This window comes from Pseudopipra pipra, chromosome 1, assembly GCF_036250125.1.
Source record: "Pseudopipra pipra isolate bDixPip1 chromosome 1, bDixPip1.hap1, whole genome shotgun sequence".
In the NCBI taxonomy this organism is placed as follows: Eukaryota; Metazoa; Chordata; class Aves; order Passeriformes; family Pipridae; genus Pseudopipra; species Pseudopipra pipra.
Window position 1 is genome coordinate 135,871,523 of NC_087549.1, and position 15,670 is coordinate 135,887,192.

The 15,670-nt window shown below is 35.9% G+C and overlaps 1 protein-coding gene across 1 annotated transcript in view; it reads left to right on the top strand.

Annotated features, from left to right (window-relative positions):
- MALRD1 (MAM and LDL receptor class A domain containing 1) overlaps positions 1 to 15,670 on the top strand; it is a 246,779-nt gene that overhangs the window by 26,916 nt on the left and 204,193 nt on the right. The window contains exons 8-11 of the mRNA XM_064634936.1: positions 274 to 366; positions 2,557 to 2,764; positions 10,125 to 10,271; positions 13,210 to 13,319. Coding sequence (XP_064491006.1) covers positions 274 to 366; positions 2,557 to 2,764; positions 10,125 to 10,271; positions 13,210 to 13,319 — 558 coding nt within the window. The remainder of the gene's footprint in view (positions 1 to 273; positions 367 to 2,556; positions 2,765 to 10,124; positions 10,272 to 13,209; positions 13,320 to 15,670) is intronic.

The window sequence follows — 15,670 nt, forward strand, 5'->3', positions numbered from 1 at the left end:
TTTGCATATTAATTAACTATAATTCTACCAACTCCTGATAACTATATTAGTCTGTTTAATCACAGTGAACATGTCTTGTTTCCTCCCTCTCCCATAGACCTCAGTGCAAAGATTGCAAACAAATATATGAAGCTCTATTTTCTCATATAGAACAACTTTGTATATATTGGTCATTTGGTTGGGATATGAAAAGATCAAGAACAAAAAAAATGGCCTTGATAATTTCTAAAGGAAAACAAATATCTTTATAACATTGTTTTCTACATTTTACAGGAGGAATATGTCTTATGGGAAACCAACATCGCGAGTAAGAAGGAATGGGTCAAAGTAAATATACAGCTACCAAGAGGACTAGAAAAATTAAAGGTATGAATGAAAAAAGGTACATGCTCAATTTTTGGAGATGCTTTACTTTATTGTTTATAGAGCTTCTAGGAAAATGAAAAAGTTGCTAAAATTATATACATCCTGAATATCTTGCTGTTTCTTCAATATGAATAAATATCTGGTTGTAGCTCAACAAAACATCTACACAAGCATCGCATGCAGAAGCTGCTGATCTTTAATAACATGCAAGAAAATGAATACAAATCTCACCTGACTTGGTTAGTCATCTGAGTCCATCTCAGATGCTATTAACTCGTTTAAATATATATACTATTGTGTGAGATTATTTAAATTATCTTTGCGGGATTTCAGTGAAATTATGTAAACTACTAATTGAGAGGATACCTCCTCCTTGACTTTACAGGCATAGAGAAGAATGTTAATTTGCAACTACTCAATTCTTATATTAATTTACAAGTTTTCATTTTAAGGAATTTCTAATTTACATTTTTTTTTTGTAATTCTGCAAATAACCATCATATTTTACTGTTTCAACAATCAGTTGAAAATATAATCTCTGTGAAAGGACAAAGACTAAGCCTACTGCAGGAATTGATGTTTCAACAGATGTTAGAATGAATGCATTTCAAGAAGCTAGTAGGTTCTCAATGCATGTTGTTGCCCGCCTCTCCTTTTCACACAAGGACAAGTGTGAATAAACAAGCAGATGTGTAATTAGGTTATCTATAGTATCTAAAAATAAATAAACAAATAAATAGTAACTAACTAAATAAATAAATAAAAAGCCTGCTGAAGTTGTATGTATATAAGTAGAGAGCCAAAACTATGTATTCTTGTACAAAGACTGCAAGGATCACTTGTACTTAGGAAAGGAAAGATATTATCTTTAATTATGTGGCTGTGTCATGGTTTCTGCACAGCATTGTGCTGTTTGAACCAATAGAGAATGCAGAGTGTTAGAAGGCTTTTGTCATTGTGAAGAAATTCTCTAGTGGAAGATAACGACATATAACGTTCTCATTGTTTAGAAAGAAAAATGCCTCTTGAGATTTCACTCCAATCTAATTCCCAGGCTTTGGGGAGTATGCTAGACCCTTCTGCTTATGTCCCAAAAAAATGACTGTTCTATTTCCTCCTGTTTTGTCCGGTACTCTTACACTGTGCTTTCTGACTCTTGCATGTAAATACTTTCTGAGACACACTATGGTCATGTTCCAGCTGGTCAAACCCCACAACTCCATTTTTATTTATTCCTATTTATTCCTCCAGTTCTTGTTTTTCAGTGCTTTCTTTCATTGCAGTCTTCATCTTTTTGATATCCTGCTTGCTGCTTTAACTCAGGTAAAAGAAACCTGGAGAGCACAAGTGGGGTAATCTCCTTGTTTTGAGGCCCAGTGGAGGTGGGCTCCTCCATGGCCAGGAGCAAGAGGTGTTCATCTGAAATGTCATTGCCATAAATCAGCTTGTCCTAAATCTGCTCAGAGCAAGGGAACTCTGTCAGAAAGAAAAATGCTGCTTGAATTTCTCTAAGTCAATAGCAGTAATATAAGCCAGGTGAGGGCACAGGCCCAACATTGGTGAGTGACAGTCCATATAATTAAAACATTAGCATGGTCCTTAGCAAGGTTTTGACCCAAGCAAATCAGCCATCTCCCAGACAGTGCCCAGAACAGCTCCAGGATTACAAGCAGGTAGAGACCAATCTCACTGCAGAGACTGAGTGCATCCATTTTATCTTAAGTTATGGAACAGGTATGAGCTGTTAGGCTCTGCTGTACCAAGTGGTGTCTGAGGACACCAGTCCCCAGCCCATTTTATGCACCTGTGAGTGTAACTGAAAATTTTTCTCTTGGGCATCTGCAAAATGAGGTTATGAAGAGACTTCAGAAAGGAAGATGGAGTCTTTAGGAGATTACATTTCAGGACACCTTTCTAAAGAGCAGAGACATTACAAGTTTTTAGCTAAATGCTAATGAGATTACGAGTTTTTCTTTAAAATAGGCTTTTTTTTTAAATTTCATTCTTGGAGTTCATCAAACCATTTTAGCCGAAAATTTTCGGAAATTTCAACCTGAGATAGTCATACAAAATTTCAGATTTTTTGTAATGGAAAGTATGCAGTGCTTTTTAAACTTAGAACTGTTTTATACAAATAAAAATCAGTTTGTTGTCTGTTAACACAAATATTTTATCTGTAACAATCCACAGGTTATGTTTAAAGGAACACTCCAGAGCAGGGCAGGTTTCATTTGTCTGAATAACATCCGGCTCTTGGACATTGCACCATCAGAGCCACCAGGTTTCTGCTCCTTAGAAGAATTCACCTGCAGGGATGGGCAGTCCACAGCACTTGGATCAGCCTGTGACTCCCACCCAGATTGTTCTGATGGCAGCAATGAGGACCCAGCAGCCTGCTGTAAGTGAATCTCATTGTTTCAGAAGAACACTGTGCTGAAGAATATTGTGAAACCCAAAGAGTTCTGTATAACAAATCACTAGAAAAAATATTGTTAATTTCTATGGCTTCTTTTCCCCAGAATACTTAATTGCTTTCAGGTTAGTGAAAATGTTCATAGCGTTTTCTGTTGTGTATTTTTCTTCTTCCTATTGCTTTCTGTTTCTCTGTCAGGCCTCAGCATTATGTTTTAGATCCAGATAGTAATTTTTTTAAGTATTTGCTAAAATGCAATATTTAGCATATTTTTACTTGTATGTATTCCCTATATAGCACTTTTATAACCTCTACTTCCCTAAATTGCTAGAGAATGAAATCTGCCTTGGGATTTGTTGTTAGAACAGTTTTCTAATTTAGACTGTCTGTGAGTTACTGTCAGAAAATGCATTAAGTGACATGATATTTGCATGGTGATACAAATCACCATACAAATGGGCCGCAGTTCAGAAGCTACATCTTCTTCATTATATTTGCAGCTGAAGGTAACTTTCTTTAGAAGCCACAATTTCTACTGTACAAACAAGATTAAAAGAAAATAATTGAAATTACTGGAAAATGTCTATAATAATTCTGAATAATTTTAGGTCTCCTGTGAAAACTACTTTAGAGACTTCTAAAATTAACCTTATAGCGTGTACATCTGTATGTATATTTGCCTGTGGTAGTAACACTCAAACGTATGTTGCAGATAAAAACTCTGCACCTATTTAAGATATCGGTGATGATATATATTGCTGCTGGGAGGTACCAACTAAAATTTTGTGTATTGCTCAAGATAGCTGGATGAAAAACACTGATAATGTTTTATTTTCTAATTGCCTGATGACACTTTAGGAACTATTTGTGACTACGAGCTTTTTTTTTTTAACTCACAATCTGAATCTTCAAATTTTTTTTCAATTACTTAAATAACCCTGTGGGAATCATCTCTGAAACAAGTAATATGTGCAAATGCTGAAACAACATTTTAAATAGGAAGGTATACACTGTTTTATCTCTAGGTAGAATCTAAACAAACATTAAAGACTACAGGGTCTCCCTCGGAGATCTCTTTTCCTTTTTTACAAGACTCGACCCTATGCTGCTACCTCTGTGTGTTTGCTGGTAGGAGTGTGGAGAGTCCTCTTATGTTCTTTACGAGCAATGGAATGAGATTGAATTGTACTTTAAAAATTGGAATGTATTTCTCAGCAATTTAGCCATCTCACTTCATAACAATGGGAGAGAATTGTAGCAAATAGTGACTAGGAATATAAAAGAATAATTTCAATGTTTAAAAAGAGGATGAAAAATAATTGTCACAGTTGAAGGGTAGCTGTTAACCGTGTACTTACAGGTACACCCCTGTGCCTCAGACACTGGACATTGGCACTGGATGACCAAAAGACTAACAAAGTACCTAGATATAGTCAGTATTTTAAAGAAAGATCACAGTGGGTCTCTTGGGAATATTTCTTCCATCATGCTGATGTGAATGGGTCAGAGAAACTGGAGAGTGGGCAGAAGAAAGAAAAATCAGAATGGCCTGGGAGTCCCAACGCTGTTCTTTGTGGAGTCTCCAGAGTTCATGTTCTGGGGCGAGGAATGATGACGGGCGGTCAGTGCAAAACCCTCTTGAGTTGCTCTGCATAGTGCTCTGCTCTTTGCTGCTGCCTCTGCAGTTAACTTGGGTTTACCTATTGGACTGATTCTCCACTAACTCCCTTCAGTTTAAAGAAAATAGTACACTCAGCTGAACCTGAGGTATAGGGATTGTTTGCTTCACTGTGTTGGGGTAGTCAGAGGTTAAAGAGGTATCATTTTGTTGGAGCAGAGCACAAAAGTATACTTGGACTCTCAAAAAAGAGTGAAGAAAGGTTCTTTTCTAAAGTAAAAAAAAAAAATAGCCATCTTTAAAATAACAATAACCATTTTAAAAGTTGGTCTACTTTAATGGATAGTATTGTCTTGGATACTTCAGACACTCCTTTTCAGGAAAGAGGACCCTAATGGTGGAATTTAGCTATTCAATGGTTTAGTCAGCTTAGAAGGTTCACCTTTCTAACACTTACCACAGTTTTGAACAAAAGAGATGTAAAGAAAAAAATCCTCCTTTATCTTTGTCCTTTGCTCTTTTATTCCCATTACATCCATTTTCCACGAGATCTTGAAATTGTCTGTGATGTTTAGAGTGCACTATATTCAGTCACACTAATTTTCAGTAAAAATTTCTATCTGGTACAATAATGCACATTTTAGCTTTTATTCAGTGTTTTAGCATCTGTCCTTGAACACATCCTCAGTAGTTTCCTTTGATGAAGTACTCTCATGTACTGAAAAAGGTGACATCTCCGTACTGAATGAAAACACAGGCCGACAACTGCTACTTAACAATGTGAAGAACGTCCCTCTTCTCTTAAGAATTTCTTTGTTTCATTATAATAAGGAAGTTAGAAATAATGTCTCTCTTTGGTCATGTTTACTTGGCATGAATGGTATTTTAATAATACAATTTATCACAAGAACAAATACCTATGTGTTTTGTAACGCTTCTTAATCTGTCTGTTTAATCTCTGCTCATTTATATAAATATATATTTACGTATATGAGACTTAAAAGACTCAAAAAGTAGGAATTTGTCTTATGCACAAGTAAACACTTTTATTTCAGTAGCTTTCTTGAAATCAATGAATCTAATGAAGTGATAAATTATGAAATTAATGTTTTTAATATTAAATTCTCCATTTTCATTATGTCTTTTTGAATATCACTTATTTGTGATCACTTCTAAATTTATTTCACAGTGACTGACAGCAAACTATCAAAACCTAGTAAATATATTCAGAACAGAAAGTGAAATGCAGTACCTACATCATTTAAAGGACTATAAAGATCCCTTTCATGCTGATGCCTTTTCTTTACTTCCTACCAAAGATAAAGGAAGTTTTGCACTAAATACTGTGAAAAATAACATATTTCAAACACTATACCTACTATTATTTTACATTATTTATACATAACATCCACAATACATATAAAAACATCACAAATTAATCAGCAGCTACCAATCCTAGCAACTTAGAAAAAGTCTAGCCTTAAAAAAATTAATTATTTTCAAGTAATATCCCACTTTGATACAGTAGAGTTTCTGGAAATTGCCAGAAATTATTGTAGGGAGGGGACATCCTTCAGCTGTTTCTGAAAGACCATCACCTTCCATTTAGCCTAATTAGAAGCTTTTTTAAAATACCTGTCTTTACCTCTTCTGCTTTTAATTTAACCTCTCTAGTATTAGCTTAAATATTCCCAGCTTTTCATAGGATTTGTATAATTTATGAATATAAAATATGTAAGATGAAGGAAACTTGTATCATTTCAAAGCCATATACCTTTTACTGCATTTCATTTAGAGTGTAGAAATTTACAATTGCAAATCCTTGAAACCTTTCACAGCAGATGAGCACAGCTGCAAATCCTTTTACTACAATCCAACTTTAAAGTAGAAAGAGCATTTTTTAGTAGGAAACATTTGTTTTACTAAACATTTATGTGTTTTCTGCGACACATTATTGTTCTGAAATTGTCAATATCTGTTCATCAAGCTTGTATGTGCGTGTGGGCAACAAGCTACACCCATATTATTTTCACAGATTTTATTGCTGACAAGCATTGTGTGTCATTGCCTTTGGGTTTCACCAGAACCATTAGCTCAAAGTCAGCGGAACCTCTGCAGACCAGGGGTTGACACAAGATTCTCTGGACACCATATGCCTCTTAACCGTAATCGAGGTAACTGAGTAGTTTCAGGAGATGAGGCCAACTCACCTCAGGGAGTTATGAGTTATCTGTTTAATGATTTATGACATATGGAAGTTCAGGCTAGATGACCTATGGTCATCTGTGATGTCTCTGTATGCATCATTTAACGAATTCCAGATAAATAAAACTAATCACACTGGTAGGAAAAGTGCACAGAGTCAGAAAGAAGGTATATGTGTAACCCTTCCCTTTCCCAAAATTATATTAAATGTTAGCCAGAAATGACTGTCCTTTTTTGTTGCTGTCCATACAGATAGTTTATACCCCAAATTCCAAAGAAGTTTAGGTGCTGCCACACTGAGTGAGGGTAACTAATTCTCATTCCATAGTCTTAGTCAGGTAAACACCAACCTGATGCAGAGACTAACTGAATGTCCCCAGTTGTGTTCATTCGATTAAACTGCCAGAGTGGGACTGAAAACCTTCATGCAGTTTCAGGTTAGCAATGCTGAAAGAATATTAATTTGCTAGTAACACAGCCTAGTTAAGAGAACTACTTTGGTTTTCCCCCAGGGAGGATCATGAGAACCTGGGATAGAGTAAGCTAGTCAAAGAAAAAAAATATTCCTCCCAGTGCTCTTGGAATATGTGCTTTGCTTCCTTTTCCTTTTTTTTTTTTTTTTTAAATATGTGGAAAAATGGTTTGTATTAATTGAAAAATCTTTCCAGTGTATTTTATGGCTTTCGTAAGCTATACTTTTTTCTTGAAATTCAAGTGTTTGGGGAATATTTTTTTTCCTGGTTGCATCATTGATATTTGTAGAAGTGGTGTAATACTTCTTGATTAATTGAGATATGCTGATATATCCACACGGAAAAAAAATTTGGCTTGTTGTTAAAATGAAAGCACATTGTTGTTTCATTTCTATTTTCCTTTCTGTTTTGCTGAATTATAAATAGATGAATGTACAAACCAGAGAATTGAGTTGTTTTCTATTCAAAATGTTGAAAATCTTTCTGCAGTTTGAATCCAGTGAAATCTTCCTAGTGAAATAAGAGACATAAGCTCTGGTGATAAAAGTTGCTTTAGGAAGGGACATAATATGTCAGAAAAGACATATGTCAAGCTTACTTAACTATAGTATGACTGCTCAAAAACTATAGGTGATGCAATTGCATCTTTTCCAACTATGGAAAGTGAAACATCATCTATAATCGCTTGAAGTTTCAGATAAAAATGTAGAAAACAGGTTGTGAAGAATAAATATCATGCACTGGTTTGATGGGAAAGGCACATTTCTTAAGGTTTATTGGTGTCTGTGCAACGAAAAAGCACACTGAGAAACTGTCTCACTTGGATTTGTGTTTTAGCCAAAGCACAGAACTTTTCTTTCAAGCTTGATTAAACATTTACAAACACTTCTTAAGTTTTTAGAATTCAGTAGGGATAAAGTTTAAGTCAAACTGTTAACTTGGACAACTGGGTTTCACTCACATTTGGTGTCTAGCTGTTCTCCAGCATATTTATACTTTTAAAAATGAAGCATCACTTCCAGAAACTACATAGGGTGGAACACTTGAGTTTGGTGAGTGACTGGCCCAGTGTTTCTGCAGGACTGGATACTTGTATAGCGTTTTAAATTTTAAGTGACAGGTGTAATTAAAAAAAAAGAAGTAGCATTTAAATGTGGTCAACATTATCATATTTTATTTCTTCCCCAGCCCCCCTCCAAAAAAAACCCCAACGACGACAACAACAAAAAAACCCCAAAAGTGCACCACCATGAATGTTCTTCCTACCATTATAATTGTGTTCATATTTGAACAAAGTCTGAAAAAGTCACTGAACAAAACCAATTTGGGATTGTGTCTTCCTGTGTGTGCATGTTTGTTTTTGTTTTTTTTTTTTTTCCCCCACTGCTTATCTATTCAGCCCAAACTTTGATGTTTGGACACTTCTTTCTACATCTATAGTGTTAGAAGAAATTTTACTAGTGACTACCAATGTAAGAAATCATTATTTCACACCTTTCTTCCTGTTGGACACCAAGGGCAGTCATGGGCTTTGTCTAAACACATAAAAGATGCTGGGTTTATTGTGATTAGTTGAAAGCAAATCAAAATTAAATGATTAGCTAAAAGCAAATAAAAATAAAAAAATACTTCCATGCTAAATATCTTCTTGATCTTATCATTAGTACCATCTTGATTTCTGTTTTATGTATAAACCATTATTTTAACTTCATTTTGTTCCTACATAGTCATTTATTTATGTCTTTTTGGATATTACTATGCAGACACTGCAGCCAGCTGCTTATGCAGATCTGTCACAGGGTTTAGGTAGGCCAGAAGAAGGAGATGTTTAAGCAAAGAATGTTTGCCTTTTTGTGTCACATTGGTTCTGTCAAGACTGCTTAGCTAAGGAAAGCACAATGCCTAGACATAATATTAATTACTGAACAGCAAAACAGCTTAGTCTTTGATATCAATTTGCATACTGGACCTTAATGTACTAGCAACTGCAACCTAATTTAAAAGATACTTTGTCAAAAGCACAAGAAATTGTAACTAAGTTAGCCAAGTTTCTTGTTTAACTAAATATACTGCATTGCACAGAAAAGCATGCACCATTAGATTCTACTGTATATAGTGAAGCCAGATAAGAGAGACTGATATTTGTGATTTATTTTGTACCTTAAGATTTAACTGCTCAAATAACCTCTTTATTCCAGAGAGACTTTTACCACAGAGCTTTGCTACAACAGTGCTCAAAGAAAGATGCATTTCATTTTGATTTTTTTGTACAATATGAAAATTGGAGTAATATATATGATGGTGTCTGAGGCTGATACAATCAGATGAATGTGCCATGAAAGTGGAAAGTGAAAAATACAGTTCTAAAGTAATGGTTGCAATTGCAGTAAGTGACCCAAAGAGTTAAGTGTATTGCTTTGGGAAGCTGTTCTGGACCAGGAAAAAAACTTCTCAGAGTATAAAATTTTCTTCTCAAAATATTTATTTGTACTCAATAAATGAAATAGTCTGTGAAATTATTATAAAATTTAAGTTGGTCTAATCCATACCAACTGAGAAAATGGTCTTTTACTTTGCAATAAGAATTTCTAGGACATCTGAATAATTCATAATTTTAAATCTCATTTTCAAAAATAAATTAAGTGAAAGCTTAATTCATCTTCACTTTCCATGTGTTTTAAACTCTAAATACATTTGATTTCTCCCACACATTCATAATTAAGTTTCCAGTACAATTCATCTTTAAAACATACCTAACATTACTTTCATAATCTATCAGCCTATGTACAGGTCTCATCTTTACTATATATAGTTTGTTCTCTTGCAGGTAGTTTGCTTCATGGTTCTGAGTTTGCTTAAGAAAGGAAAGATCTGCCTTATCTGTTACCTGTATTCTAGAACTTTTTGTCCATTTGAATAATCTGACAGTGAAATATATTGGGCTTCTTTAAGACTCTTAGTACATCTAAATAAAAATAGTCATAGTTGTGGCATTAAACTGCTGCATCAAATTACACTTATTGATCTCTTGTTATTGCTCTTACAACAGCTAATTACACCTTTTGTGATTTTGAGACTGACCTTTGTGGATGGAGGCCACTGAGCAGAGGTGATGCTGACTGGAACATAATGAAAGAACACACTTCCCTTGACAGGAAACTCCCTGGCAGTGGTCATACAACTAATACGAGGCATGGTGAGATTTCTTTCTTTATTATTTCCCCCTTATTTCCTCCTTCTGCCATGAAAATTCCTTCTTGTAAACGGTCATAGACTGATAATAAAAACTAATTTGAAATAGGTGCTACATAGTATGTATACAACATAACTAGTGTGTAACAGAAAGCTAATCTGTTTGGGCTGCTCTTAGTTGGGATGTGGTTATTATGCCTTTGTAACCCTCATTTTTGACTGGCACAATCAATGACGTGGCGACTTGATGCAGCTTTTTGAGATATTGACCTTTGAACTGACAGCTGACTTTTTTTGTTCATATCATTAGCATTGTTTACCCTATACATACAGAGAGGCCATTCCTGGAAGTATTATTTGGGCAAACTATGACTGTAGCTTTCGGTAGAAGGCAGTTAAAATAAATCCACATTGTACGGGAAAAATAGAGTGACTATAATATCCTTTAAAGAGTTGTTCTTCCTTCAGCCCATATTTACCATGCAATGCATTCAGCCGAAAAAACAGTTTATTGCAGTAGAGGGCTGTTTTAAAGTATTTTTTTTTAAATTAAAGTGTTATTATGGCACACTGCATAACATAAAATTGCTGAGCATGTTTTTCATTGTCAAATAATATTGGCAAGTATTCTGTGACTAATTTTATTAAAATGTAACTACTTTGCTTACAGTGGAGATCAGATTACTTTAAAATCTGGGTTACAATCCAATGACCCTTTAAGTTAAATTTATTTAATGATGTATATTATCTAAAATCAGACCTCCACACTTCTCTCCCGTGTTCATGTTAAAGGAATGTGTAATATTAAGTATTCCACCTCAAGCATTCAAAGATAGAGCAACTCTAGGGTTAAAATTCACCTGAGCAGACATGAAGATGTGTGTGCGTGCCATAGAATGATTCTGACTGCACAATCATGTGCCTGTTTTTCCATTAGTCCCTGTGTGATGAAGTGCACCAAAGTTGCTACTCACTTTTCTCAGCATCTGTTTGATATTTCATTTTGTTGTCTCTGTAGAGTGACACTGGATCTGCATTACTGCGTTGTCTGTGAACACTACTGTGTTACAGCTTCCAAACTTTCAAAGCCCCACAGGGTAGCACTGATTTGCCTGTGTCTTTCTCTGTTCTAGATGCTGGTGAGATCTGAGGTGTAATGTGGTCATAAGGAAGGCTACTAGCAGAAACATCTGATCTGCAGCCCAAGTAGCAAGTTAAAATTGCCCATACAGAACTGCATGCTTTTGCACTTAAGCTGCTTTGATACCTGAGTCATCACAAGTTTGTTTCAGTGTTGCTGCAGGTTGAAGCCTCAAGCAGATCTTGAGGGTACCCTGCCTTACCTCTTGAGCCCAGCAATGTTGCATTCCACATATAAGTTATTTGAAAAGGTATTTCTGAGGTGGTTTTTTACCATTCTATCACTGTGCCTGTTACAGCCACAGCTTTAGAATTAGGATTCGAGAATTTGAGCAAGTTTTTACCAGCATTAAATAAAGATTCTTCAGGTTGCAACAGTTCCTTGTAGTACCACAAAGCATGGATGTCTCTTCTCTCCTGGGGAGGGCAGCAGCAAATTTTGATTAATTGAGATCTTAACAAGGTTACTGTAGAGCCTCAGCTGCAAATTAAAAGAGGGTCCTTTGAAGTACCCTTGTATTCCAATGAGGGGAGCTTCCCTCGAGCTGCAAGCGCAGCATGCCTGTTTGTACAGGGAGCTGTGACGGTCCCCTCTTTGTGCCAACCTTGCTAAAGCGATGCCATTATTCGTGTGGGGCTGGACCTAACCCTCTGCTTTATTATGTATCCATGGGAAATAAATGGCTAAGGAGTATGACTGTGGCAGCACAATAGCTGATTTTCCAAGACGTAAGGCGATATGTGTAATATCAATGCGTGAAAAAGACTGAGCCTTTAGTGTTGTTTTGCATAGACCTTCATGAAAAAGTCTCAGTATTCAGCAAAGGCAGCACTGACGGCATTCAAAATATGCTGCTTTAGGGCCCCTTGAAAATGTTTATCCTTCCCTACCTTTGTCTGAAGCACATCTGCTGTAGTTCAAATCCAAATGAAGTTCATTTGCCAGAGTTCAGATTAGATCTTTAATTAAGCTTTCATCCCCACTAGCACAGACAACAATGTCAAGTCTGTGGACCCCATGAGAAAATATAGCTTATTCCATTGGCTCCTGGGGTCTGCAACATTGTTAGCATGCTTAAAACTGGCTGGGCTGTGCTGAGAGTGAATACTGTACCCTAAAGGAAATAATTTTTGTTTTAAATTCAGTTTGAAACATTATTTAAGCCAATTAAAATGCGTCCTTTAGGGATCTCGGCTGATGTCTGTGCTGTTTGATCTCCAGGGTGCTCTGTGTTGCAGCTCCTTTGCTCTCCCCAGTCCATGCTGAGAGCAGATGGGCATCATGCAAAGGTGATGGGAAGTAGTTGTAGTATTTGGAGGTTGGAGATCTTAAGTTTTTGCTTGAAGAGAGCAGATAAAAAATAATTCCGGTGGGTCTGCACAGTAAAGCCCTCAGAGAAGCAACATCTGAACTCCTTTTGGAGTGCTCCATATTCACCTCCTCAAGTTTAATTGCTTGCAGACACCACAACAGGGTAACCTTAGCAATGGCTGCCCACACAGCCTTATTTCCTTCTCCCTCTCGTGTTTGGAATTAGTCATGATAACTTTGCAAGAGGGAAAAGGCAGGAGCATTTAGCAATTGTGTTTTGCCTTTGCCCACATAGACACTGTTGCAGCCTGTTACAACACCTTCCTCATTATCCACAGAGACTGACCTGATGGCAAAGCTGTTTCATTTGTTTTCAGCTATGAATAAGCTTTATGTGCCTCATGGAGCACGTAGTTACCTCTCTGAGGTAGCTATTTGCCATTGGAGCATGACATATTTCTCATACTTTAAAAAAAATATCTGTTTTTAGGAGCATTCATTTACTTCAGTGGATCACATCAGACGAACACAAAGGTGGCCATGTCTCATCTGGAGAGCCCTTTTCTTGTCAAGCCATCCCCTGGGCTCTCCTGCTGTCAGGTAACAGTTTGGTATTAACTGTCCCCACGTTTGCAAGCTATCACTCACCTGATGAGCAGAGATGGTATTCTTCATGCTGTAAGTGTTGCTAATGAGGATTATTTCAAGAGCAGTGGAAGGAGTTACAAACAAATTCTTTGGCAAGAGGGAGATGCAACTGACATTTTACTGCTTTGCTGCAAAATTTTTATATCTGATTATTATTATTGTTTCTAAAGCACCCAGCAGGTGACTCAGATTTAAGGATGCCCTTCAGGTTTTTGTATGCTGTGACAAACCTATCTGAACAACAATAAATAACAGGGCCATATCAAATAGCCACTCTGTTGTCTGTAGGCAGGAAAGTCACATAAACGGTGTTCCTAAGGTTTGAAGTTGTTATATACATTAGCTATGTTGGTGTGACCAGAGAGAATTCACTACCATGCTCCAGACATGTACTAAATTTTAATTGATGTTTTGAGAGGATGTTTTTTAAGCTGACTAGTGCAGTACTTGAGAGTTACCTTGAAATGCTTTTTTTGTCAAATGTCTTGGGGCTCTGCAGAGGAATGCAAAAACAACCTGCCAGGATGGCACTTGATCTGAGAATCTAGAAAGGTACCTTGAAAAAAATGTATCAGAAGGGCCAAAAAATACAAAAGTAATACATGAAAAATAAAAACACACCTTTATAGCTAGAGTGTTGTAATTTTAAACAAAACATGTAAAGCAGAATTTGAAGAAATATATTAAATATGTAGAGCATCTAGTCACTGCAAGAAAACATTCCCAACTGGATTGGCCAATGAATAAAGTAAATAGATATTGTAAAGTTTAAGTTTTTTTCTTTTTTTCAGGAGGCTTTTTTTTGTTTTCTATTCTATAACTTTTCAAAGCTTATGCTGCACTGAGGAGAAGCTAAGTTGTGTAGTTATGACGTTAATTTTTTTCTGCTACTGCATAAATGCCTTCTGATTTAAAAAATCTCAGAGAAGAAAGGGAAAAGACAGAGAAAGCTTGCCAAAATAATTTTATTGTGTTCAGTGGCAAAAAGAGGCTTTAGAGAAACAAAATAAAATTTAGACTCATTGCTTAATTTTTCAGACACAATGTAGGACGGAAAATGTACTTGCACTTGGGAAAACTTTTTTTGAAAACAAAAATTTCAGAAAAGAAGGAATTGCACTTAAAGGCCCAACAAGTAGCAGAATTTTATTCCAGTAGGATCTAGGCTTTTAGGTTTTATCTCATGTAAGGGACCTGAAGCAAGTGCTGGCTTAGCTAAATCTGTTTTACTTGAAACTGTAGCTGACTTGGATTACATACATCAATGAGTTATCAGATCTCATCTGAATAGTTGCAACTTGCAGCTGAGGATTAGAAGCCTCTTAAACACTTTAAGAACAGTTCCTTACTGTTTTTAAATGCAATTTCTCAGTTATTAATTTTCACATGGCTTTTTAGTGTTGTAAAGCATCAGAAATTAAATAAATTCAGGATAAAATCAAGCAGAATGCTGTTGGAGGGAACTTGTAAGGCCTCACAGCATCCCATCGAAGCCTTGCATGTTGCATTATTCCTGGGACACCCAACACACTTTGTATCCACCATGCATTGTTTAGGCAGTTTCATCTTTCTTTTGTAGACTTTGATGCTGAGTAGATAACTTAATCTGTACCTTAAAGGTGTTTATCTTAGAAACCCTTAAGGCAGACTGGGCACAACTGATATGTGAATCAATGAATTATTCGGGTTAGATCTATTTTGGAGTTTGGTCTGCATTCAAAATAAACACAAGTGCAGCGGGGATACATGTATTTTTCTCCAGTTCAAAGGCAGAAAAGAAACACTTTTTATTATAAGTATATATGTTTTGAATGTATTCAAAGTTCTCAGATTCAACAAAATCTAGAGGAAGTTCTTACCTAGATATATGTGTCTGAAAAGAGAGTGCTTGTGAAGCCTGGAAGCCTGGCTTTCTGCCACATTTTCCCTGCAGACTTTTATTTCTGGGAAATAGCAAGGAGTAGGGGTTGTTCATTAGGATGTGTTATGTTCTCTGTGTATAAATGTGAGATGATGCCCTCTGTTAGATGTTCCACTGAGAGGATAAAAGGATCCACATAAAGAGGTCTGTGTTTATTAATAGCTTTACAAGTTCTTTGGCTCCAGTTGTTTAAAAAAAAAAAAAAAAAGAAAAAAAGAAAGAAAATAGGAGTTGAAGGATAACAGATTTATATTGTGCTTTTCTGGTTAATTTAAGCTTAGAAGTAACTTCTTTCTGCAACTTCTTTTTGTAGATGTCAGCTACATTTCTTCATTTAGCTCATCTTCATTTAGCTCAAGGGTTTGGAGTCGTAGAAGCAAAT